At 44.8% G+C, this 26,748-nt stretch overlaps 1 protein-coding gene across 1 annotated transcript in view; it reads right to left on the bottom strand.

Annotated features, from left to right (window-relative positions):
- The window catches only part of TMEFF2 (transmembrane protein with EGF like and two follistatin like domains 2), a gene marked incomplete at both ends in the record, with an annotated part of 123,641 nt that overhangs the window by 12,946 nt on the left and 83,947 nt on the right, over positions 1–26,748 (bottom strand). Inside the window, 2 exons of the mRNA XM_084209134.1 lie at positions 17,697–17,756; positions 18,889–19,037. Coding sequence (XP_084065260.1) covers positions 17,697–17,756; positions 18,889–19,037 — 209 coding nt within the window. The remainder of the gene's footprint in view (positions 1–17,696; positions 17,757–18,888; positions 19,038–26,748) is intronic.

The raw sequence follows: 26,748 nt of genomic DNA, 5'->3' as shown, positions 1-26,748 counted from the left end.
CACTCCAAGTACAAACTTGAAGCTAGTTTTTCTACATAAACTGCAAAAAAATACCCTTCCCATATTAGCTGCTTCACCAAGGGGAAAAAAAGAAATGGAACATGGTGAAATAAATTACATTCACTTCTTTTCTCAGGCACAAAATAGGCTTGCTGAACACAGTAATTTATTAATTTTAAATGTCCCTATGCAAATCAGTTCCCTGGAATAAGATAAAATCCATTTTCCTTTTTAAAAATAATCTAGGGCTTTTTATGTTTGAGATGATGGCAAGATGTCCTAGTGCACTTCGAAAAAAATATTGTGCACTGTCTTTGCAGCAATGCATAGTAATTATTCAGCCTGTTGCCATAATTAATAATAGAAACCAATGAATTAAGACACTAATAATCCCCAGATGTTCAAATGGAGAAGAGAATACTTTCAGCTTGTCAGCATATATATGGGGGCTATGCTATATATGTTAAAGCTGTTGCTGAACTTTGGAAATCAAGAAGCACTTTTTTTTTACAACATCTGTGAATATATCTTCCTTCTTTGAGAAAAGTGATTGAAATCAAGCAACTTGTTAATCATTTCCCTGCATACATAACAAGACCATTTGTCTACTCAAAACTAAACCAGGACTGCTTTTCTATTTTTTTTACCCTTGTTTTTCACAGTGTCTGCTGTCCCCTTGAATTCACAGATGCCTTACCCTAGAGATTGCACAGGCCCCTAAAAGCCAAGGCTCCTGCATGTCAAAGAAGGTTCTACCAAGTAGTTACTGCAATACAAGGTGCAGTACAACCCAGAGTTGCACAGTGATGTGGCTACATGGCAGCAACCACTGCTCACACCTCTGAACGGGAACACCCAGCAATATAAGCTAAACTGGAAGAGAAAAAACACCACATGGGCTAATGGGTTGATCCAAAGCAGCATTTCCTCCATGTCCAGGTGCTCACATTAGGCTCAGCTCCTCCCTGGGGTGATTGTTTCATTCAGGGAGGTAAAGCAGGCTGCTGCCTCACCTTGTTTGACCTCCTCTGCTTCCCTGCCACATTCAACCTCTCACCCAGACAGAGGCCACCCCTAAAGCAGCAGTCACTGCTTTTTGATGCTGCACTCCACACTTGATTCCAGGACATCCAGAGGAGGCTGCTGCACTGAGCTCTCCCTCTCAATCCACACTTGATTCCAGGATGTTCAGAGGAGGCTGCTGCACTGAGCTCTCCCTGCAGCAGCTCCACAGAGCTGCCTGTCCCCATGTGTCAGTGGCACCCCCACTTCCCAGGCCAGCAGACTGGCAATGTCCCTGGCTCTCGGTGTCATCTGTGTGTCAGCTGTCCCCAAGCCATCTCCCCACACTTCTGTGGATGAAGTAACACAGAAAGAGCTCTTTAGGCAGCCACTGCCAGGGCCATTCTTGAGGGCTGCAATCATTGCTAGGTTGGGATTTCATGATGCAGGGCTGTATTGTGGGTTTATCAAAGCCCTAGGTAGAGGGGCCCAGTTTGTGCTGCCTTCTTTTGTGTCAGGAGTGAATAAATCTTTGTTAACCCCATTCTTAGAATAGATTAAATCCCTCCTCATGCTAACTCAGCTTTTCTTTGTTTTTGGCAAGCTGCTGACGTTCCCTTCACTCAGATTCTCCTGCCTAAGAGAGATGCCACCGGCCCTGTGGGAGCAGCATCCTCCCCCTTCAGAAACCAGCAGTGTAAGGAAATAAAGTTTATCTCCTTGCACATGATCTCCTTAGGCAGCTCATGACAGAGCCCTTAGAGGATGAGTTAACCTTATTATTATTGTAATTCTGTGTTGAAGAAGAGTTGGTGTCAGTTCAGAGATTTGTGAGGTTCCCTCCAATTAGGCTGCGTGCCTGAAGGCAGAGGGGCAGCGCTGGATCCATCACACGCGGCGCTGCAGGAGCAGAGTGGGTGTCACTCACCCAGAGTGGGTGTGAGAAATTCCTCCCAACAGCTGAGCCCAGGGCTTGTTTTCTCTCCCTTCCACCCCTTCTCCAGCTACTCATTAGCGCCAGTGTTGGAAGGGGTAAAAAATGGACAGGCACAACCAGATCAGGGCTCCTCTCTATGTCCTTCTTTCTGAAAAAGTAAGCCTGAGAGTTTCAATTTACTGCTTAGTACCAGATTAAACAGAGATGGAAATACCACCCCAGTGTGTGGATGTTAGCAGCAGAAGATGCTTCTTTCAATCAAATTGTGTCTCCTTCAGAGAAAGCAGGCGTGGATCTGCAGAGGATGGCTAGGAGGGACGCTGCCAGAGGAATATCTACGTTTAGCACTGTCTTTTGGGGCAGACAGACCACCATCCCTGCTGCACAGCCCCAGCAGCGCACAGACATGATTCTCACTAACCAGCAGCTCTTCACAACCCTTCCAGTCCAGCACTGCAGTGACACAGCACTATTAGTTAACTTTGTTATGTGATGATTAAGGAACAAAACTCCCTGAACTTGACCAAGTGGCGTCCTGCTGTTTCTGCTTTGTGTGCTACTAAGCAATTTCTATATCAAAGCAGCCTGGCTAGTGCAGCACTCCAGAGCAGCTTATTTATATGTAGATGTGGCTATATGACATTTCCAAATGCCATACATTTGCATATGAAGGTTCCACTTTTTTTCCCCAACTTCAAGTAAACAGAGTCTGCTGCGATTCTGAAGCAGTGCTTTCCCTCACTTGGAGCTGACAGAACCATCCTCCTTAAGCAGTTAAAAAAACCCTTGAATTGCCTAATCTTCACAATTCAGCAACCTTAGCTATCAATAGTGTCTCTGGGTGGGTCTTGTGATTTATAGCTGTACCTTTGATACCAAACTGAGCACAGAGAGCAAAACTGCAAGACCTTAAGATTTCCTATGAAATGGCTACAGATAATCTGCAATACCAATCAATATTTGCAAATAGGCCTCAGACATATGATGGAAGCTTGTGGTCATCCTAAAAAAGCCTGTGGGTCACATTCATTATAGCTATGAAGACGGTATTGATTTTTGTCACTGATTTTCCACTTGAAAACAAGAGCAGGAGCATGCTGCAGGAGCTGCCGAGGAGCTCTGAAACTGCAAACCTAACACAAAAACCACAACCTTATGTAACACCAGGAAAGCCAAGTGGACATTATATATTCAGCTTTCTTGTCAAAGAAGATAAGGCTGTAGCAGATGGTATGTGGGCAAAGTTTCAACCTGAATACATTGCCTTCTAAAATCCAACAGTGCTATGAAAACAGCCCGGTTCTGTGGCATGAGGCCGATGAACACGTTACCTGCACGTGGAAGAGCTCAGGCCTCGAGGTGTGTGCTGTGGAGGAGCTGGAAAAGTTTCCTGTTGGCAGTGTGTGCACGGCAAAACACGACTCTCAGCACTTCTGCTGTGCCACCCTGCACGAGCAGTATGAATTAATGTAATCCCCAGACTGAGCCCTGTTCTCGTGCACGCTGCAGCTGGGATGCACAGCCAGGCTGTGTGCTGAGGGAAGCATTCCTCGGGCATCACCAGGCGCTGTGGGAGGGCTGGTGGACAGCAGAGCCCGTGCTGGTCACCAGACATCAGCTGTCCTCCTCTCCCACAGCTCAGGCCTGCTCCCAGCCTGAGCTCCCTGCTCCCTCCACATCCCCCTGGGCTGGGAAACGCCGAGGTGGGGATGAGCTGCTCCCGTGAGCCACAGGCTCTGCCTGCTCTCAGAAGACCATGACAGGCACTTCCTGAGTGTGACAACAGGCACAACAGCTCCCAGGAGTCACCTTCACTGTGGGCTCAGCCTGTGGAGTTTCACCCATCCGCCACTGCGCTTCTAGAGCACCTCATCCTCCTCTGCCAACTGGTAGATAGCATCAACTATGACAAATGGGATGAGGTGCCAGAAAGCTGATAAATACTTTTGATATGGCTCTAAAAATAGTGAAGGGATATTTGTATCCTTCTGACACTTTTTGAAAAGTAGATGGATATGCATGACCTAAGTTTGAAGACGGGTGTCAGGAATATTGATGTGTGGAAGGAGCGGGATTGTTTGGCTGGCGCTGCCCTGGGGGACAGTCGCATGACTGATGATGGCTCCATCTCCCAGCTGAGGGTGTGCTTGGAGGGGGCTCCAGCAGAAAAACGGGAGGGAGCCCATCCAGAAAAAAAACCAGGATTCATCTTGCCCACCTAGGACATATTGTTTCCTTTATGGGGATGATGAAACTGGAGAAATGGGGTGAAGTCCTCTTGGAGCAGCACTGCTATGCCCCAAGTTATGCCCGTGCAATTCCTGCCACATTAACTCCTGTACCATGCATGATTGAGCCTGGCATGTTCCCAGGATCACACCTGTAAATTTTATCTGGTATTTCCAAACCCCTTCTAGAAATGTGGAAGACAAATGCAGTTTCTTCCTTTTCCCTCCAATGTCTAGAACAATGTAGACTCCAATTTGCACATCCAACCCCAGATGTCCTGAAATTTCCCCTTCTTTGGCACCTATGCAGGAATTCAAGTACTGGTGCAAGTAGCAGCTCTTCCAGATTGTAAGGGCTACACTGCTAGAAATTGCTTTTAAGCAATTAAACTGTAGATTAACAAAGCATGCTTCCAGTTTGTGTGGAGATGCACTTAGAACCTGCATCCACCTGATCTTACTCAGAGAACAGGCACATCTTACATAACACATTTTCCATCCATCCTCACCCCTTCAGCTGCCTGCATGGCTTTTACTGGCAGAAAGATCAGGCAGGCAATCAATGAAACAAAGCAGGAACTTCCTCTTGAGAAACTGCTGCACATAAAAGCACACCCTAATCCAATTACCAGGCTGCTCCCTAATTTCCAATAGGAACTCCAGGTCTGAATGGATTGTTTTCCACAGAGAAGCGGTGCTTGAAAAGGTCTCTGGCTTATATTTAGGTCTGCCAGCATGGCGTTAGGAGACTTTACTTTCTGGGTTCACACTTCAAACAATCTCAAAAAATTACAGTTGAAAGCAAGTATGAATGGCAAAATTGTCAGAGGTTTGATGGAAGGCACGGGTAAGAAAAGGTTACCCAGGTACGTGACAGCGCAGACAAGTAGGTCAGGGATGTCATTTTGGCTACAAAGCCTTTCCTTCAGTCCTTTTGACACTCTGAAGGTTTTACAGTCCTAGTTTTGCACTGATTTTATATTCAGTTTTGATTACTAAAAGCAGTCCTTTTTTTCTTTTTCCTTTTTTTTTGGGGCACATGTTGGCAAGATGCTGCCAAGCTGAAGTGTAACACCCACTTGGCTCCCTTCCCTATTTTCTTTTTTTTCCAAGGTAGCATCTGTGCTTGTAAAAACATGCTGCCTGAGAGGATTCATCCAGGAAACTAAAGAAAGAGCTGCAGAATTTTGGGGGAAGTGTGTGTGAGAAAATAGGAGACTGAAATAAAAATACTTGACTCCTATATGTGGTATTTTTGTACACTTCCTGGATCACATGCCTGGCAAATCCCTTGTGAATATCCTGGTTATTTTAGTTGCCAGAGCATGACCCTGAATGGCCTGTGACTACTCAGAGATATGTCTGTTGTTGGCTAAAAGCATGGTTTCAGCCATGCTTTTCACTGCTTTTGTTCAGGCTATTCAGAAAAGTTTTGTTATGCTCAGAAACATTTTATTGGCATGTTGCAAACCCGTGATCACTCCTCCATACAAATCAAACACTACACTTGCTGAGGGATGAATCCTACATGGTTTGATGCTATTTTTACTCACCCCTTTGCCCTGAGTCCTGCATTGTAAAACTGTGATGGCAATGGGTCCACACAGTCTACAACCTTGCTTTTTGTATCAGTCCAGCTGTATTGTTAAAATCTTTTGTGGCTGCCCAGAGGGTTGGCTTTCAGCAGACTGTATGTTTGAAATTCCTACTTGGTAAACAGGAGCACACCAAGCAGTGTGCATCCTTCCCCATGCCTGGAGCTGGAGACATATCCCGTACTAGTCCAATTTTAAGTGTAGGAGAAAATGGATAAAACAATATAAAATGTCACTGCAGCAAAACCTGCTATTTTACCAAAGATACACTCTTTGCCATCTGTCATGAAACCCTGCAATGGAGGGACAGAGCCAAAACCTTTGCATGTTCTTGGGTTTGCATCAAAAGGCTCCAATGTCACCACACAAATTTAAGCTTTTTGCCCATTACTCCACTACCGCAGGTCTATCAGGCAGTAGCAGATCTCTGAGATGCAGAGAGGAGCCCCCCAAAGGCTGCAGAACACACTTTGTGCCCATCAGAGCCTGAGGGGCTGCTGGAGACCCTCCAAGGCACACTGAAGACCCTGCTACGGAGCTGTCACCTCGCCTTGTCCACTGACTGCAAACTCTTCCAGTGCCCTCGGGCTCACTTCCCCACGGACCCAGCCCACTCTGCCTGCTCAAATACACCAACAGCAGACAGCATCTGGTGGCTATCTCCCATCAAACCCTTCCTTCCAGACCCCTGGCCATCCCTGTGTGATGGGACAGAAAACAAGCGCAGAGCTCACCCAGCAATTTCCTTCCATAAAGAATGGAACAGCTTCTCTACGCCCCAGAGGTCCTGGGATTCATCACTGGTCACACAGCTCATTTTGAAGCACAGACAGAAAAGTCTATTAAGAACATCTTTTTTTAAAATAAATGAATACCTGCATTTACTATTTTTATACACCTGTTATTATTGTCTTGCAGCAGTGCCACAGAAGATGGCTGTAAAGATGGCATTTGTGAAAATAAAGGGGTTGGTATTTTAACTCTGTGCCCACTCCTAGAGCTAATACTGAAAGCAGGAGAAGCTGAACAGAAAAGAAAGGGCAATTCTATGAAATGGAAAATTTACTAAGAATAAAAATGGACAAAAAAGCCATAGAGAAATCTCAAAGACACTAAACTCGATGGCCATTCTCCCACTACTTTCAGCAAGGCTGGAATTTTACCTACTGCCTCTTTAAATCTTATTGACTCTTATAACAGTATTTTAAACCAAACAGCTGACATCCTTCTGCCCAGCCAAGGCCTTTTAAATCACTGAAATGCAGGATAGAAAAAAAATCTGCAGTGCCAGATGTGTCTAAAAACAGTCACAGTTCTTGTTGAGGCAATCTGCAGAGGAAAATGGTTAGCATTTATCATGCCTGACAAAACACTAATAGTTTATCAGTTTTGATATTATAGACTAATAACAAGCTTTTCCATGGCTACTTCATTTGCAGAGCATGGAGACAGGCTGCACTACTGTTACTTGATTTTAGAACAGTGCTTTTTATTTAATCCTTTCCCATCCTAGCTGGATGGAAGCACACTTCCATTATTAAATGAAATTGTAAACTAAATACTCTAGGGAAGGGGTGTTTTTGATGTATACCTGACACAGTTTTAAGCCACAGATAAAATAAGAAGGAGATTAAAACCATAGGGAGAGAATTTTAATTAATTTTTCCCCCCTGAAAAATATTTTGCCATTATGTAATGCTCGTGGTAACAGCAGTAGGCAAAGCAGTGCATTTTGATTCAGCGCTGATAATATTCTGACATGCACTGCCACAGCTACTCTAATAGCACATTTTGTTTACAGCTGTTGTATTTCCAAGAAGAGAGTTTCACAGTCACTTAACACTCATGGGTACAAGGTAAAATGACAGCCCAAGTGTGTAAGAAGTCACCTTTCTAGGCAGGTAAATATTGCTTTTCAAACCTCAGTTATTAAGAGCACTTCTGCTCGCTCAGTGATACAGAGGTGCTCCTGTATCTGCCAAGGCTGGGTTTATCCTGAATGCAGAGGAATGTTTGTATGGACAGAAGCATGGGAGAAGGCACAGCTTATATTCAAGCTGCTGCATCTCCCACTGAAATTCATACTTTCTCTAAATCATTTAGCTTTTCCTTTAGAAACAAGTTTCTGTCACTTGTGGTTTCGTACATTAAATGCTAATATGGAAAGAACAATTATGTTGCATTGCATGAAAAATCAGTGCAGGGTGTGGCTTTTAGCAGGTGTGTTCAATGGAAAAGGTAAATGCACATTTTAGCAGGTGTGTTCAATGGAAAAGGTCATGCAACTTTAGCAGGTGTGTTCAATGGAAAAGGTAATGCACCTTTTAGCAGGTGTGTTCAGTAGAAAAGGTGAATGCACCTTTTAGCAGGTGTGTTCAATGGAAAGAAGTGGAACCATCAGCCAAGTGAAACTGTTGTGGCAAAATATTTGTCTGTTTTTACTTTCTTTACCCAAATCTATTAAACCAGGCAAAAATTGGCACTTGTCTCCATTTAGTCTAATTCTGAAGGTCTACTAAAAATAAATATACCAGCTCCTTCTTTTCTTCTCCAACTGTGTTTCCTTTAATTCCACCAGATGCATTAATACTCCTGAATCCAGGTGAAATAAGGCTCAGGTTACCACTGCAGGTGTCTAAATGATCAAATTATCTCGTGTTTGTATTGCAATTTGACATGATGATACTCCTTCTACAAAAGAGGATGTTTCAGTCAGTTCTAAGTAGCAACTTTCCTTGTGGTTACAATTTATTTATTACAACTGTGATATGCTTTCATCTTGTGGTATTTTGATATCTAACATTTCATAAAGAATGCCAAAACATCCCATGAAACAAAATTCTGAGGAAATTCAGTTCTATGAATATTTCAAAATAATTTTTTTTAACATTTCAGACTAGATCAAACACAAATATTTAAATGTTGATGTTTCCTGAAAATGGATATTCTAGCATCTCATTATAACTTTAACTCTCAAATCCTTGGGAAGGCAAGGATTCCTAACAGCAAATTCACAGAAATTTGGCCTAAAATAGAGCTGCTGGGCATAAAAATACACTGTGGTACTGCTTAATATCTATCTAACTAATTCAAATTAGTGTAGAGGATGGCAAACAGCTGCTGTGCACCATTTTGAACAGCATCCTTCAAGGATGACTCTTGAGATGATCAAAGTGCCTGGAGCCCAGAGGAAGGATGGAACCAAGGGTGAGGGAAATTCCTCCCCAAATCCAGAAAACAGGATTAATTTCCCAGCCTGTTCCTTGAGGAAGATTGATAGAATCTTGTCTCAGATGCCTTTTTTTAAAAAACATTCTTTTCTTGTAGGGGAAGCAGGGAAGTTGAGAAAGGAAAGAAAATTCTATCAAGAAGGAAATGCCTTCAGGGCATCAAAATGCCAAGGACAGTATCTGCCGTGCTCCTGGCACCGGGATGAAGTGCTGGGGTTGCAGACTGATGCGTACACCAGCAGCAGAGTGTGAAACCCCAGCACCCCAGCAGAGCCCCCAGGAGTCACAGGGGACCCTGCAGCACCCCAGGGGTCAGACTGCTGGTCCCACAGAGAACTGGGCTACACAGGACCCCAAAGGGAGAAGAATTGAAGCTTCCCTGTGACTCCTGGTGTGCAGTAGGTCTGGGGCTGTCTGCAGTAAATTTAAGTACAGGTCTGTGAAGCCACTTCATGGGCTGCATTGTTAGGTGGAGTTCATACAGAGCTCTGCTATTTAATGCTGGTCTGTCTCAAAGGAGGGGCCTGAAAATGGTAAAGATGCAGTATTAACTAGGTGCTACAAAGTGATTTAGTCATATATAAAAAGACCTTTTTGGTTAACTGTAAATCCCTTCATAATGGCAGTGCTGCAGCCAGGAATTATGGTGCATATTCCATATATCCATGGCAGCTGAACAGCTGAACACTGGCTGCAGATCATGCTGTTTCATTCCCATAAACCTCAGAAAACAAAGGTTAGGAAAGACAAATTTTGGGAGTAGCTGTAAGTAGAGCATAAAAACTAGCATGACTGCCAACCATAAATGTAATTTTTTGAGGGTGCCTACCCTTGCCATTGGAGGTCCTATTTAGGAAGTTGGTATGTGGTTAAAGACAACTTGAGTAATCAGGCACAATTCAGCTTGTGTTGAGTTTTGGGATCACATTTTTATGTGTAAGCAGGAAGGTCTTATCTTTTCTGGAAGCTTCACCTTCCTTTCAGCTTACCCATTCTTCTTATCAAAACACAGATACTGAGCAGAGGACCAAAAGATCAGCAAGTACTGAAAGGTTCAGGTTTGCTTGTGAAGATAGATCCCTGTGCTCCAAACAACACCAAATGTCACAGCTGAGATGGCCACAACACACAGAGTATCACCACACAACTTCAGAAGGCTTTAAGCATTCACCCCTGCACAGTAACACAACACCATAACACATCAGAAGCGTTCAGGTGTGTGCCCACAGAGAGTGCCATCATGTCACTCCACAAGGCTGCAGGCTCTGCTCTTTCTTGTTCTTTAGCCCATCTTTTTATCCCCCTTTAGCCCATCTTTTATCCCCCTGTGTGCCCTCTGTTCCCTTTGGTGGCTGGTCAGTGCCCCTGGGCACTCCATGGCTCGTTGCTGTCAGTGCTGCTCACCTGCTGCTCACAGCTGTGCCCAGTGGGGATGAGGCTGGGCCAGCCCCATCCCAAACCGTGAGCCTACAACCAAACATCTGTAAATGGAACCCTGTGTGCTTCTGGAATGGGACACAAATCTGTAGAAATGCCTTCATGAACTCAGGTCTGCTCATCTCTATTGCACATAGAATTTCTGTTTTTATCCATAACCTTTAAGAGAACAAAATGTTACAGAAGACTGCTAACATGATAGCATAAGGGGAAAATCAACAAGTAAGGCACACAGCAAGCGAGTGTTGGGCAAGCAGAAGTGTTTGGAGCAAGCTTCATGAATTTCTCACAGTTCTGATGGAAACCCCACATAAAAAAAATATACTTGGATTACAGCCTCCACCTCATCCCACATAGCATTTACACCTGAATTCACTTCCAGGAGTGAAATGCTCCAGAGATGCTGACAACAGTAAAATAGCCTGGTCTGGTTTTGTATTTTTTTAGGCTGCCCATGCTAATACTGGTGTTACAAGTTGGAATTGTTTTCCCTGTTTGTTTCTTACAGATCAGATTCTTAGCCTGGATTTATTGAATTTTCAGGCTCCCAAGCTTTAATGCAAATCAAATAGCTTTCTTTATAATGTTCACTCACAACAATACTGATTTTTTTTATTATGAGAAAAAAGCACAAACGAATTCTGCAACTTTTGATTCACACTCATTAGTGACTGAATTAAGGGCTTAGCTTTAGAGGCAGAAATGGAAATGTTCTTCCTCCTTGAGCTCCATCAGTCTAAGGCAAAGAGATGTCTAGCAGTTCACCTGAGACCTAATTTAAGTTTTAATGCTAACAATTACAGGTTCCGTGAGCATGACACTGGGAAATTGTAAGTAATGAAAAGGCACAATTTATCTCATTATAAAACCAAAAACCCCCCAGAAATCCAAAAGAACAAAGCACATTTTACCAAGCTTAGCATGTGCAATACAAAGTTAGAGGAGAACTCCCATAAAAAGTGAGGTATTCTCTTGAGGCTGGCAGATTAAATGAGCAATATTTCTCTCTCCCTCTCGCTTGTTTTTAAAATCTCCATAAGCCTGTTTTTATTTTGCATGCTCCTCAGGAAGAGACTGTTAGGAGTAAGTGCTGTTAAATCACATGGCACAGTGCTCTGGAGTGCTGCAGTTTCTTTCCTGGCAGGGGGCTTGTTTGTGAGGCTGCTACGTGACCCCTACGACAGTGTGTCTGTCTCCCATTCCAAAAAAATTATGTAGATTTCAGCAAGATAGAGCCAAGCAGCATCTTAATGCAAATTGGAGAGGGTTCTACAGCAGAAAAGCACTTGGGGTAGCCTGTGCTGCAGTGCCCATAGCAAGACAACTGCATTATTGCCCCAGCCTTTCCTATTTTAGAAATAAAACTTCCAGTCTTCCTTAATGACTCGGGAAATGCTGGAGTGGGGGTTTCCACGCTCCACCTTTTACAGCCCTGGAGTTAAATCACAAAAGAAGTAGCTGCAGGTTTTTATTTCAAAAACACCCAGCACAAGTGGAGGTTTGGGGGCCATGAGAATTCTTGGGACTGACTCTGTTGTCTACTCAGCCTTGAGTTGAGAAGTAGCTGGCAGTAAGATTTACTGACCCAATGGCTGGTATCTATCATTGCCTTTTAGATTTTCCTCTGGATACCAGCAACACTGGAGGAGCTGCAAGGCAACAGAAGGGCTGGAGCCCACCAGGCTACAGGGACCTCTCTTGTGTTTGAAAACCTCTCAGAAGAATCTAGACTGTTTTTTTTTTTTCCTGTGTTTTGCAGAGCTCATCTGCCACCTTTTGAGAACTTTCACTGTGCATAAAACTTAAGTATATTTTCATAAAACCTTGCAAAAAAATGCAAATAGCAATTTGTAAATGCAAACAACAATTCAAGCAACATTTAAAGGCTTTCAGTTTCTAAATAAATGTATCAATTGTACCATTCTTGTTCTTTGTTCTTCCACAGGTTGGAGTGTGTGCCTGTGTGTGTGTGAGCACAGGTGGAGGCTGCTGCTAGACAGCATTCATGCTGCCACACAGCTGTCAAAATATTAAAATCTAGGTTTTTTTCAATTTTAAGTGATTTGATGGAATAGCAAGAAGGCTTTCTATATAATCTATTTATTGAGTGTGAGCACCTCTGAGTCTGAGGAATCGAAAGGCAAGCAAATCTGCATATGCAAGGATGTAATTTCCCTCACATTTTTACAAAGCTGCAGATGAGAAATAGTTTCTCTCTAGCTGTGATGGTTGCACAGTGTTCAGCTTTGTGTCTCACTTGCTAATTCCATTAAGAAGAAAGGAAAGCCTGGTTCACAAAGGCAGAGCAAAAATGCACCACAGTTTATATCCCATAGCTAAGCTCTGGGGCTTTATTATTCTTCAGCAGTTCAGCAAATGGCTGACACACTAGTAGACACAAAATTTAATTTAAATGGACAATGTCAAGTGGTTTATACTCCAAACTTAACCTACTTTGAAAATGTTATGATCTGGAGAAGGAATCTAGTCTGAAGTTCTCATATTTTAGTCTGGGGGGAGGAAACATTAAAAATTGTCACTACAGAAATTCAGCACTGCTGTTCTGATCCCTGGCTACTCTCCAGGCCTGTTACAGACAACGAAGACGACTGTGACTGAATTGTATTTATTTTGGAGTCCAAGACTCTTGGACTTTTGAAGAGTCTGAGACGCTTCTTTATCCTTGTGAAGTGCAGTGGCTGTCATGGCCTCCAGGGCCCACAGCCCTGCCCCAGCCAAGAGAAGATGATGTGTTGACACAGATGGATTTTGCCCTTTTTGGTGGAGCTGTGAGTTTGCTTGGGCAACACGTCCATCTGCCGGATCACTCGCCCCAGCAGCCCTGGGAGTGCCAGGACGGCCCCGGTGCCAGGAAGCGCTCTGAAAAAGATCCAAGGCTGTCATGCAGGTTTGAAATCCCACGGGGAGCCAGGAGGGTGAGCAGGGAACAGAGCAGCCACGAGCAGACATGCCGCATTTTGTGCTCATTATCAGTTTTGGGCACAGCCACAGCGCTGGCAGGACAGGCCAGGGCACTGCCTGCAGGAGATCCCAGGACTCCCCAAGAGCCCAGAAGGCACCACCTGAGGCTGCTGCCAAGGGAGAGCTTACTGCCCTCGAGGAGCCCAAAAATACAGCTCAAACTGACCACTTGTGGATGCACATTCTTCACCAGAGGAGACTATTTGGGCTGAAAATGCCTCCTTCCCCTTCCATCAGTTTCTCTGCTGGCATTCAGCTGCTGAGACTTGATCTAATCACTGCTCATATGGGGAGGTTTGTCTGGCCTGGAAGATGATATTATGGAATAGGTCTATCAAATTTGTCAGTGTCTTTGCCGACAATTTTCATGAATATATAACATTGAAATATGGCACATCCATGCTGACTTATTCCTTATGGTGCTCAAAATGGCCTGAAAAAAAACCCTCTGTAATTTGATAATGAGAAAGGATAAAGTCATTAGGGGGATAATTGCTAATATCCAGATCTTAAGAAGAGACTATAAATACTGAAGAATACAAATAAATAGGCAAATGGATTAGCAAGATGAGAACTCCTTGATTGCCTGGCCTCTGAATTCCAAAATGCCACCAAAGCAGCCTTATTTATGCATATAACGGGGAAATTCAAGAAAACATCCATCATGGGACTTTCAGCTCAGACGCTACATTCTAAAACATACATTACACTTCAAATGCTTCAAAATGCTCTTTCATGGAAATTGCAAGATAAAGTGTGTTTCTATTGGATTTGAGGGAAAAATCGCACCCATTCATTTATTCAGTAAAACCAAATCTCACTGCACAAACTTGATCAAGGTCACCGATCTGCCATTTGTTGAGGAGAGTGAAAATCTCCCCAAATCTAATAAATACCTTGGGGTTTCAGAAAGAGGAGAGGCCAGAACTGCACAGAGGCATAAATGCACAAGTGTAGAGACCCACAGGTCTGTACCTGCACTGCACAGGCAGCTGTGGCAAAGGTGCAATGGTGACTCTGGAGAGGCAGGACAGGGTCAGCTCACTCTTCTCAGGTTTGCTTTGTTGTAAAAGGGGGTACCACATTTTGGTGACATTGGTCTGGCACTTAAGAGTGCTGGCATCAATCTTGCCTGTGTAAAGCGAGAGCCCTTAGAAACCGAGGTGATGCAAACCTACTGCGAAGATTTACCCCCCAAAGGAACGAGTACCCTTGGCTTTGCAAACCAAAAATTTGTGTGCCATTGGTGAGCATCAGCGGGCTGGCAAGAACAGGAGGGAGCAAAGATGCTGGTGGAACAGACAGTTTGAATAGTTGGATATGGAAAATCTCAGCTGGGGCTTGTGGCTGTTTGCAGAGCTGCTGCCTTTGTGGGTCCCCGTGGTGGGCGTGCGGGCGCGGTTATGGAAAACCCGCACTGCTCAGCCACCACGGTCCCTGCAAAGAGCATTTGGCTGCATTAGCATAATTGACAACATCAATTATGCCCACTGCTACACTCTCCCCTGGGACAGGCTGTCCATACAAGCCAATGTTTTTAAAAGCATGCGGTGCTCACGGTCTCGGCGATTTTTAGCGCCGTTAAATGGCAGAGAACAAAGGTATTCTGTGGAAAGCCGCAGGCTCGGGGAAATTGCTTCAGAGGCTGAGGAACTGTTGCTTTTTCACACAAAGCTCCCCGTGGTTAGGGCAGCATTTCCTGTCTGAGGTGATACAAAGGTGCGAAAAAAGTAGCACATACCACATTCTTATTGCAGCCATCACCATCAGATGTTTCTGCAGCTGAAAGAACACGAGGATGGCACAGAGCTTCCTGTCTGGCAAAGGCTGATGCATGAATGTTCACTGAGCCTCTGTTTCATACTGCTGCCTTCCTTTCCCCTGATTATTTCCAGAAGGCTGGAGTTGTTGCAGCTTTTTGATACAGCAGTCCCATTCCCATAAGGTCTCCTGACGGGGTTATGCCCCAGACATTTGGGGACACTGGAGGCAAATGGACTGCTCTGCATAAACTAGCAATTTTCACCCTACCTGCTGTTACTGTATGTAAAAATGAAAAAAATTAAGCCAAAGGAATAGGTGCACACAAAATTTAACCTTACCTAGCACAGGAGATTGTGGCTGAGGTTAAATCAGTGGATAGAACCTGGTGACACCTGCCCAGGGAACACAGCCACCACCCTTGAGAAGCCCACCGGGGCCTGAGCCACACCAGAAGCCCCAAGAAGTGGCTTTCTAAGGGGCAACAACGGTGTCTTCCTGTGCCTGAGGTACCTACTGGGCTTCACTGCAGATTCAGGATGCCACCATCACTCCCACGGCTGTAGGGGAGGAAGATGCTGTGCATTCTTTCCACAGGTCTCTGCCATCTCTCACTGGACCATCTGTTCCCACACTCCTTCTCACCTCCTGGTGCTTGGAGACCATCTCCACTACAGACCTGCTCCTCTGTGCCTTGGCTCTGCCCTCCTCCCTGTCAGGTAACCCAGATTCCTCCCTCCTTGGCTCCCAACCCCTGACAACACTTTGCTGCACTCCATTTTCTTCTACCCACCACCTCTCCTCTTGAATGTGGGCTGAAATATCATCTCTCCTAAGCAAGAGCTGCTCTCTTCCTCCGGCTCACTTGAGCTCAAGGTGCCTTCTGGGCTCCTCCTCCTCCTCCATGACCCATGACATGGCTTTCTTTTGTCACCACTGCCATCTCCTCCTCCCTAATCCCCAACCTGCCTTTCCCTCCCTTCTTGTCACAACTCTGTCTCCTCTCTAGCTGATGTGGGTCCCTGCCATGCTAAAGCAAATCCAGCAGGCAGCAGCAGTGTAGGGCAGGCTGCACACTGAAGAGACTCCAGGCCTTCATCTCGGCTTGGGGAAGCCAGTGCTCTCCTCAACTCTCCAGCAAGAAAGAGAAAGGATTTAAGATAACACTACTTGATCTTATTTCTAACTTAAAATAAATCATTTTGGCCTACTTGGCCTTATCTCCTGTCCCCACAGGACACAATATCAGCTGTTCCAGCCTTTCAAGAAAACTGACTACTACCTCCCACAAAAAGCTGAGGGTAATCAAGAGTTTGGAGGAAAGACACCGAAGACTTTTTTCTTTGGATGTCCCTGTCTTCACTAGTGGAAGGGCTCCTTGGCAGTAGGAAACACCTGGACCATGGCTCACCCTTGATCTTTTAGAAATTCATCCCAGCATTTTCTTTCTGTAGCATCTTCTACCCTCCCTGCTTCATGCTGCAGCAACCCCGAACACCTCGCACCGCTCTGCCTCACCGAGACATCATTTATTCAGAGCTCTATGTTTTAATCATCACACACTGTTTTAAGTAGGAACAGAACAATAATTTCTAAGGCTGGGTACCCCACTGTCACAGGGATGGCACAGGAGATGACCAGCTGGATTAAACACTGCCTCAGCCCTCTCCCAGCAGGAAATGTTCACACCTGTGAAACCGTCCCCTGGGTTTCACCCGAGCCATGCAGCTCAGGCAAACCCAGCCATCCACACCTACTCTCTCCAAACACTCCAAACCCACAGAAATACCAGGAAACTGAAGCGATGAGTGCATCACCTGACCCATTTTCACCAGACCTTCCCAGAGGCTTTCCTTCTCAGTGTGAGCTGTGAACATTTGCATGCACGTGCGCGCACACACACACGTTCAATTTCTAAATCAATCCTCCCAGGCAAAGGGTGTAAAAAATGTCTCCCAAACCTCACTAGTATTTACATGTTTTTAATTTCAAGTGCCATATAGGGCTATTCAGCCATTATATTTTACTATAGCTTCTAAATAAATTAAACCCATTTATCACTTAAACCCCCCACATTTTAAGAACCTTATTAACTTCATAGTTAAATGCAGACAGGTAATATCTATTATGGCAGCGTTTCATGGTATCCCAGCAGTGCTATGAGCTGGATTTTCACTTCCTTAAACCTGTATATCATGACAAAAATATGCATAATCTAGTGCACTGATTCTGTAATTTTCAATAATGTCTGCTAATTCTGGCAAATAATTTACAGTACTCATTTCCTCTGTCAAAACAGGTGTTTTATGGCCAGAGTAGTTGTAGGTTGACAGAAATAGAAGCAGCCCATTTATTAAGAAGAGAGTTTGTAGCAAAAGAAAGAGTAATGGAAAGACAGTGTTTTCTTAAAGTAAACCAGGAAAACCATACTGGAAGATGAGGACATTTCACCCCAGGAAATGAAGGAGAAAAGAGACTTACACAGATGCTGTGAATTGTGATTCTCACAGAATAGGAACCATACCTGCATAATCTGTCCTTGCATAATGCCCATCTTCCGATTTCGTAGTTGTTGTAGTATTGTCTGTGTGAAAAGAAATGTGTTGAGTTGCCTGGGGAGCCTGGACTCCATACAGCCCATGCCCCACCAGAGTGCCCAGGCAGAGCTAACTTCCCTTGCACACACATCATCTCTGCTGGCTGCAAGGCTCTCCTGGGCCTGCCAGGTGAAAACAGCAGGATCTTTTTTCTAACAATATGTGATAACAGATTGCAGCTGGGATAAATATATCAGTCTGAAGCAGGAGTTGTCATTTCTGCTCTACTTGAAGTAATTGGGGAGTTTTAATATGTACCCTGAAATGAACTGCCACTTAGGGTGGTTAACTTTAAAGAGATAGGAGTAAACTGCAATGTATTTAATACACCTGTATGCTATGGCCTTGTAAGTAGATGTACTGAGGATTTATGGGTCAGAAGCTAAGGAAAAAAGCTATTGAGAGTCTGAGCCTCAGCAGACACTTTATTTACAGGAGCTGTTGAAAGGCAAATTCTCTTCATTTTCATTTTAGAGAAAAACACGGTTTTTAAAGTCAGCTCAAGGGTTACAGGTGATGTAGTAGCCCAAGAGATGGGCACACAGAAGCACTGTATTTATGGAGGAACAGAGAGAGCCTCGAGCCATGATTGGAAAACTGCCTTCCAGGCATCTTGGGCATCATGGGGCCCAGCAAGGGTCACCTGAAGAACCAGCACAGGCACTGTGTTTGGGAGCACCTCTTCAGAGAACCTCCTGAGACTGCCTCATGCTGCTCCAGGTAAGGGAGTACCAGAGGATCCGTCCTGGGCGGCAGAATGTATCTGAGGGGCATTCCCACGTCCTGCTCCAACTGCTGCCTGGCAGACAGAGCTCTGGGCAAGCTGCTTGGGGCAGGAGACTGGTGACTGATGCAGAACCCAGGGCAGGGCTGGGCAGTGCCCTGCTGCTGCTCTGGGCAGGGTTGGGAGGGGTGCTCCCCTCTCATGCCTCGCTGTGTCTGCATCGTGGAGGGCTCTGCCTCTCACCACACAGCCTGTGATCTACGGTATCAACTGCAGCAGTCTAATGGAAATATAACAATTACCAAATAAGAAGCCAGCCCTGGTTCTGTTTCTTTTTTTCTCCCTGAACAAAAATTGAAAACATTCTTTGAAATGAGTTTTGTTATGAGAGTTACCTTGACATCGACCCAAAGACATGACTTCAATTTTCTCCTGTTTCTGGCATGATGCCTCTTTGATTTGACATGCATTATCATAAGATTTCCCATCGGAAGCACAAAGAGGATTGAAGTTGGTTTGAGAACAGTCAATGTTGCACACACACCTGAAAAGATATAGAAAGAGAAAAAAGAAGAGGCTAATTTGAGAAACATTTTTCAAGACATCATAAATACATCTCAGAAATATAAGTGTTTGTATTATCCTGACTGTACAATGCAAATCAACATAATGAAAGCGGAAAGTTATGTCAAGAGGTCATTTGTATTTCTTGATGGAAATGAGATGCAGGGAGAGGGAAGAGGCACATGAAAGCAAGCAAAAAGAAAGATAAAAGAAGTGTGTTTTACATGGAAAACTGTACCACAGCATTACCACTTGTAATCCCCTGTAAACCAAAGAGATGTGCAGGTAAAGCAAGCTGCTGTTCCCTCCTGCCAACTAGAGAGCCCCAAAATTCTCCTCTCTTCAGGTGCCATCCATTGTACGGAATGCCATATAAATGTGGGTTTATGTTGATTTATGATTTAATTCTGAAAATAATTACAGCACCTAGAGGCACTTTGATTGTAACAGATGTGAAACTGAAGCCTCCCTTCACCCCACTGGGATAAAACCACCTGCCAAGACTGAGACTGGAGCAGGGATGTGACTGCACTCTGTGCCTCGGGCTGGTGGGATCTCCCCAGCTCCTGGACACAGAGAGGTTACTCACTAGTAAAACCAGGAGAATGCTGGTTTAGGGAAGACTTTGTGCACAAGCACTTTCTGCAGCACTTGGATAACTCAGCAAGCAAAAAGCTTTACGCAGGGGTTACCCAGGGAGGTCTCCTGACCATGTCCCAGAGCACAGTGTGGGCAAATGCAGGCAGGGCAGTGGTGGCCCCATCCTCAGATTGCTTAGGCCATCTCCAGAGACTCCAGAGCCCAGTCTGTGAGCTCCTGGGCTGCCCTGTGACGTGAACCAGGGACAGGGAGGTGTTCCCTTCCACAGTCTGCTCTGGATCTGAACTACCACACTAACATGGACACATCCCAACCCCAGCAAGCCTCGCCACTGCTTCCGAGATGGAGAAACCAAATTACTTCCATTGACAGCAGGCTGCAGACTCTTCTCTTTAGGTTTCTCCTCTTTCACTATCATTAGCAATGTCAGACAGCCTTGGGCAGCAGCAGGGGAAAGGCACGCTAATCTTCTGTGCCCCAACTGTGCCGTGTAACAGAGAGCTCAGCTCAGCAAACCCAACGGGATCTTGCTTGGGGACAAAGCCAGAGGTCTGACCTGGCAGCTGCTCCAGCTCTTCTGAGCACGTAATTGTGCACATGCTGCTATCCAAAATCTTCCTGGCTCCTTCTGACACTAAGGCAGAGCCGTGCAATTGATGCTCTATCTCCAGCCCACTGGTTGTGCTGAACCTGGCAGTGCCAGCTCCACAGCTCTCCCTTTGGAGAGCGAAGTAATGGAAATGTCAAGCCTCCAGCCTCGCTGCTTGATTTAAGAAAGTGTTTAAAAGTCAGTCCACCTCCCATTTGCAGCAGACATCTGGACACCTTTGACTGCTGGAGGTGTAGAGGGATATACACAAAACTTAGGTGGAAAGAGGATGAAGGAAATTGGAGAGTTTGGGTCAGATGTCTTCATCGCCCCATTTGGCTTCTGGCCTCCAGCAATGTGCCCAGGGTGATGGAAAACAGTGGAACCAGTAGTTGTCTTTTTTTTACACTGGGTAGGTCTATTTACCCCAAATGTTCACTAAATACAGAAAACTTCAGTTTAAAAAGAGGCCAGTGGTGAAAAGCTGTGGTTATAAATTAAATTACATGATTTCGTAACTGGAAGAAAAGCGTCTAGCTCCCTGTGTGTAGCAATTTCCCCACACTGATAAACACACAGAATATAAGAAAAAAAAAAATCCAGCGCATTTCCCAAGAATCTCCTTATCAGCAGAATAAGAATGTTCTGCTCCACTGAAATATTAACCATCATCATTTCTTCCTGCAGCCATTTCCAGCTTCCCACCTTAGTCAAACTCACTTCATTAGGAAACATTTACTGCTCAAGTAATAGCAATTCTTTCCACGTAGCTCTACCATTTGCATTTCAGATGGGACACAATCAGCCATATGCTCCTTTTTTTTGTAATAAACCAGCTAAGAAACAGCTTCACTTCTCTACATTTTGCTACAGAAAAATGAGTGCAGGTTAATATATATTATGTTTCAAGTCAAGAGAAAATTAAGCCAACGGGAAAATTACAACAAAAGGGTGCTCTTTAGGGGAAATCTCAGCAACTTTGGATGCAGTTTCAAGAATACCTAGGGGGTGCAGGAACCTATGCTCAGAGTTATATACTTTAGAGACATATTTTTAAAGGTGTTTAAATGCTTAAAAATGTATGCAAACCCTTTGTGTGAGATTTCTGGTATCTCAGAGACCTATTTCCCACTGATTTCAAAGACTGCTTCAGAGCCCACTAGGCATTTATTTACATCTTCTGATACCATCCAAAACACAAAGACCCAAAATGACTTTCCTGACCTCTTCCAGCAAAACTGAGAAGAGAACAAAGGTTTTCCTGCACCCCATTCTAAAATTTCAACCGTGACAGCAGCCCTTTTTTTCCAGGCAAACCTCTGCAGCAGCTGTGTGAAGAGGATGCACCACGTGAGCACCACGAGCCATGTGCTGCTTGTGCCGGGGTCAGATCACCCTGAAGCATAAAAGGCCTCCCCCAGGATGACACCATGTGCTCCAAAGCCTTACAGGACCCCTTGTGTGAAGTCTGATTTTCAGAGCCAGCTAGGGGGATGCTGAAAAAACACCAAACTTGCTGCCCCAATCTCCTTGCTGCAAGGATCATCCACTCCTTGCACACTTTTCAGCAGACAACTTCTAGCTTGCATCCACAGTTTATTACTGCTTTTGCACTTAGACACTCAAATCCTACTTTAAGGCTGCACAATTAAGTTGACACCAAATATATGTCAGGAAGTGCAAAAGGCAGGATTGCATCAGGAAGATTAATGTGCCTGTGTTGCTGGCTCTTTTTAATTTATAGTGCTCCTCTTATCAGCAAAAATTATGGTATTCCAACACATTTTTTCAAACTGGAGGAAGCAAAAGTCTGCCCATTTGGACCATGCTGCCAAATTCCAAAAGGGCAAATTGCAGTGCAAAAGGTGAGGCATGTACTCCAAATGTGTGTGCCCAGGCAAATGCAGCCTCTGAGAACAGCTCAGACTTCAGGGGGATCCACCAGGGAGGTAATAAATAGATGCTGAACAGCACTTAATGCATTTGATTGAATGAAAACCTGTAAAGGTGCCTTCACTTCTTGAAGCATTATAAAATGCAAGAGTGGGACTCTCTTGTGTTAAACAAGAACCAAACTGTGACATCCCTGCTTGGCTCAGGGTGTGTGCTAGGTGAGAGCACCAATGGTGTTATTTTCTGGGCACAGAGAATACCTTCAGCTCTTGTGGGACACAGAAAGCCCCTACCCTGAAGAGAGCCTCCCCCTAACACTTGTCATGCACAGGGCTGGCAGCATCCATCCCACTGCCAAGGGTGTGTCCAATGGCTGGCTGGCTGCCTGCAGCTTCCCAGTCCCTGAGGCACTCCAGTATGCCTTGAATTTTAAGTAATTGGATCATTTGACCGTGTTATCATCCTGCCTATGACTTCTGATTATAGTTCTATCAATAAATCTATTTGCTTTCTGCGTTCCTAAGTGTAGCACTGAAGAAAGCCTGGCAGTAGAAAGGCTGACTGAGCACTCCTGGTGCTCAAGACACTGTGGGAAGGTCAATGAGGTCTCCTAGGGGGTCACAGAATGAAACTGTACCCAAGAGCATACACAGAATACGTGTAAGATTTAACCATGCCTTCTGCAGTCAGAAATGCAGCTTTAAAAGCCTCTGTGAGGAAGGAGAGCCTCCAAGATGTCAGCAGATACCCTGCAGCTCCTCTGAGAAAGGAAGGGGAGGAATGCTGTTCCACAGGCCCTTTGCATCTTCAAGTAATGGGCTTATATGTTAAGAGATTAAAATTTGGGCTGCCACCATAAAAAATCATTAAACAAGCCTCATTTTCTTACGTCTTTTCTTCCCTGTCATTGTGACAGTCTCCAATGCATTCTCTTTCTTTTATACACTTTATTTTATTCCATTTCGTTTCATATGATGATAATCCTGGAGGAGCTGAACATCCAGCAATCTGTGTGGTTACTCTGGTGATCATGGAAGCAAAAAACACCAAAGCAAACTAAAAAGACTGCTGAAGGGGCGAACCTGGGCACCTCCTGAGAGGATTTTGGGCTACCTGCCCATGGTGGATCTTGCAACACTGCTTGATAACGCTGCTGGACCCTGTCAAGAGAATGTGACACCCAGGATGAACCAGAAAGTGTCTGCAGGCAGAGGTGCAGTTCTGCAGAGAAGATGCAGGAGAGGCCCAGGAGGATGCCTGGGGGAGAGCTGGCAGAGCTGAGCTTAGCCTGAGGCAGGTGAGATGCTGACAGGCACCTCCTGGTGCCTCACTGCCAACTTGTGGGGCGTGTGTTGCTGCACTGTGGTCTCTGAGCTTCGGCAGCTTCCATCAAGGCAGGAACTGCAAAGAGGGTGCTCAGCAGCACAAGGGAGCCCACAGGCATTTTGGGATTTCACCTGTTTATTGTGCTTCTTCCCTCCCCAGGGAAATGAGAGAGGAGCACAAAGAACTCCTTCCCAACCTGGATCCTGATCACAAAGAAACGCTGCCCAGCCCTCAGTCTGGTCCACGTGCCAGCAGCGATGGGGACGTGCTGCACCAGGCTGCTTGGCCAAGCTGGAGCAGCCAACTTGGCTTCCTGTGGAATCAGTCTCCATAAAAATTAATGGGGTCAATAAACCAGGCATGGGTGAGTGCACAGTCTCCTAACGCCCCACGCTTCTGCAAATAACATATGGTATTATTTTCTGGGCACAGTGAGTACCTTTGCCTGCAGAGAGCAGGCTACTGAAGGGAGGATTCATGGCTATGGCCCTGGAAGGAGGAGCTGCATTTTAAGGAGGAGTCTCAATAAAACGAGAGAATGGTTCTTTGCCCATGAAGGGTAGGAGAATACTATAATTCTATTTCCTTAGTTCATGAATAGAACATAATCATTAGTGACACGGTGACGACAAAAAGAAACACACTCCATGCTTTATCTTTACTCTTAAGACAACTATTCAGTCTTTGTTTCCAGCAATGTATTACTGAAAAATAATGACTATGCAGTATCTGCACGTAGCATGAGGAAGGTTTCCTATGTAGCTCTGATGGGAAGCAAGGAGGATAAATGAGACAATGCTTCCAAAGGAGCGGTTTCACTGGGAACAGATGCAGCACATTTCTGTCAGAACGAGATGGCAATGGCAGTTCTTCCCCATTCAGCATCTTTTAATTAGCCCTCTGCTGTTTGGAAACCTGAAAGCATTGTTGGTACTACCTCTGTTTATTAAAGATTCATATTCAGACTTTGCTGGCCATGGGTCATTTGCTTTTTGGAACCAGAGCAACAGAAAATTGTGCCTGAGATATCTGAGAGAGAAGTACTTAATGAAATGACTAACGTCTTCAGCCAAGTGTCTAGTTGATTACAGGGTCTAAACAGCAGAACAGCAATAAATCTGCCACAAAGAGAATTGTCAGTCAAGAAAAAAGGCATAAAACCAAAGAGACAGGGAGGCAAGAGCTAAAAATGTGAACATGCAAATCTAGTGTTATTTTTACTAGTCAGAGCTCTGATATTTGAGCACATATGCTAATTTGGTCAACTGTGAGATCCCACCATGTCTCAGAGAGCACTATTTTACAGGGAAGGTGAAGTTCCATTCTGCAATAATTTTAAACGTTATATATTTTCTCCAGGCACAAAAAAAAAAAAAAGGCAATGAAAACGCCAACAAAATTTTGCAGCATAAAAAAGCCCAAAGCCCTTTGCCACAAAAGAGTGTATAAATAATAACACAGTTGTTGTACATTTACGATATTTCAACCAGAGACATTTCTTATCTTCCTCTGCTTTAACTAGAACAGGATGATCAGAAATTTCTGGATGTCAGCACAGACCTCTCCAAGCCCCCTGCCCCTCCGAGCAGGACAATAAATGCCCATTTAAAGCAAACCTGGCAGTGTATATGCCTGCATAAAGAACCTGGCAATCAGTCCCAAATACCTTCTCTACCCTTCTCTATCATCAAGGTGTTTCTTTCTGGTACACAGGGCATCTTTGTTGACATTACCAGCAGGCAAGCTGAAATGAAGCCAGGCTTAACATGACGCCTGGACGCTGGAGCAGGCATTGTAGCACAGCTCAGCTGTGTGTCAGGAGGCTGGTGGGAGCTCTCATTTACCCAGGCAGCTTTGGGCGTGTTTCATGTCTCAACACAACATCATGCAGAGACGTTTGAATAAGCTCCAGGCAGGGACTGGGCGAGGTGAACCTCTGGGAGCTCAGGGAGCTTGCTCAGACACGCAGCGTGTGACAGCCCTTCTCTGGGGAGCAGGGACAGGTCACCTCAGCACATCACCCACCCACAAAGCCACCTGCACGCAGTGGCAGCCACTCTGGATTGCTCCAGGCTGCTTGGACACACCTATGTTTTGATGTGAGCTTCTGACCCTCAGCCCATCTCCAAGCTCTCCTCTGAGATTCATTCACAGGGGTCTCAGACAGCCCTGCAGCGGCAATGGGCTGGCACCACGACACCCCTAACAGAGAGACAAGGTCCTGACAGGCTCAGTGCAGAGTCACCAGGGACCTTTGGTAGTCTGGCCAAACTCAGGTAGCCCACAGTGGTCTCTGCAGCATGTGGAGCACAGCCCAAGAGGATGGCACCCAAAACTGCCTGGCATCATTGCCTGCTTTGGCATGCACTGAGCATCATATATCCACTGACATACATATACATAAAACATCTTCAGAGTGCACACTGGCACACAGTGTTTTACACTTTCTATGAATCATACCCTACAACCTGTCTGTGCTTGCCAGGAGACTGAAATCCTATCACTGTACTCTTAAGAACATCATTAAGAGGCTTAAAGAATAGAGACTCTGCGTGTCTCCTTCAAAACAAATTTTGCTGTAATTTTTGAGGCTGATGCAAAACTTTAGCTGCAGTGCAGAACAATAAACAATACATATTTTATAATGGCAGCACAAAAATAGCACGCAGTATTTCTTTCCTGGGCCTGCTAGTGCTTCTCTTCTGCTTTAAGATCACAAGAGAAGAAAAGCACGGCTTATTTCAAGTGCCTCCCATTCAATGTTTGCTACTTACTTATTTATTTATCTAATTTATTTTTCCTTTTTGTCCTTTGCAGCCCTGCTCCTGCACTAAGGGCTTTCGCCTGCCTACTTTGCACGGTGGCTTCCCTGGGATATTTTACTTATTTCAACTGTTCAAATGTTTATCTTCACCAGGAGTAAAAGGAGAAAAGCTTGATTCCCTCAGGGTGATGCAATGTTTCTGCATGGCATTTCAATAGCATCCTGTTATTCAAACAATTAGAAATCACAGAGACCATGCACAGAATTATCAGCATACTGCATGGAGATTTTTATTATTATGTAGTGCATAATGAAAATGATTTGAAGGACCCCAAAGCATCATAACAGAAAGAAGCGCTGAATAATCAGGTGATTTTTTTTTTTTAACTGCAAGAGCCCAAAATATTGTTTACTGGACATATGTCAAGCTAAAATGCACTAAAGTGGTGAGTGTATTTACTGATGGCCTTCCTTGCATACCAAAGGCAACACACTCTGGGAGTGTAGCTGGAGACAGAG

Source organism: Fringilla coelebs (genome assembly GCF_963513975.1).
Source record: "Fringilla coelebs genome assembly, chromosome: 7".
Classification (NCBI taxonomy): domain Eukaryota; kingdom Metazoa; phylum Chordata; class Aves; order Passeriformes; family Fringillidae; genus Fringilla; species Fringilla coelebs.
Note: the sequence above shows the minus strand (reverse complement) of the source record. Positions and strands in the feature narration are given on the sequence as shown.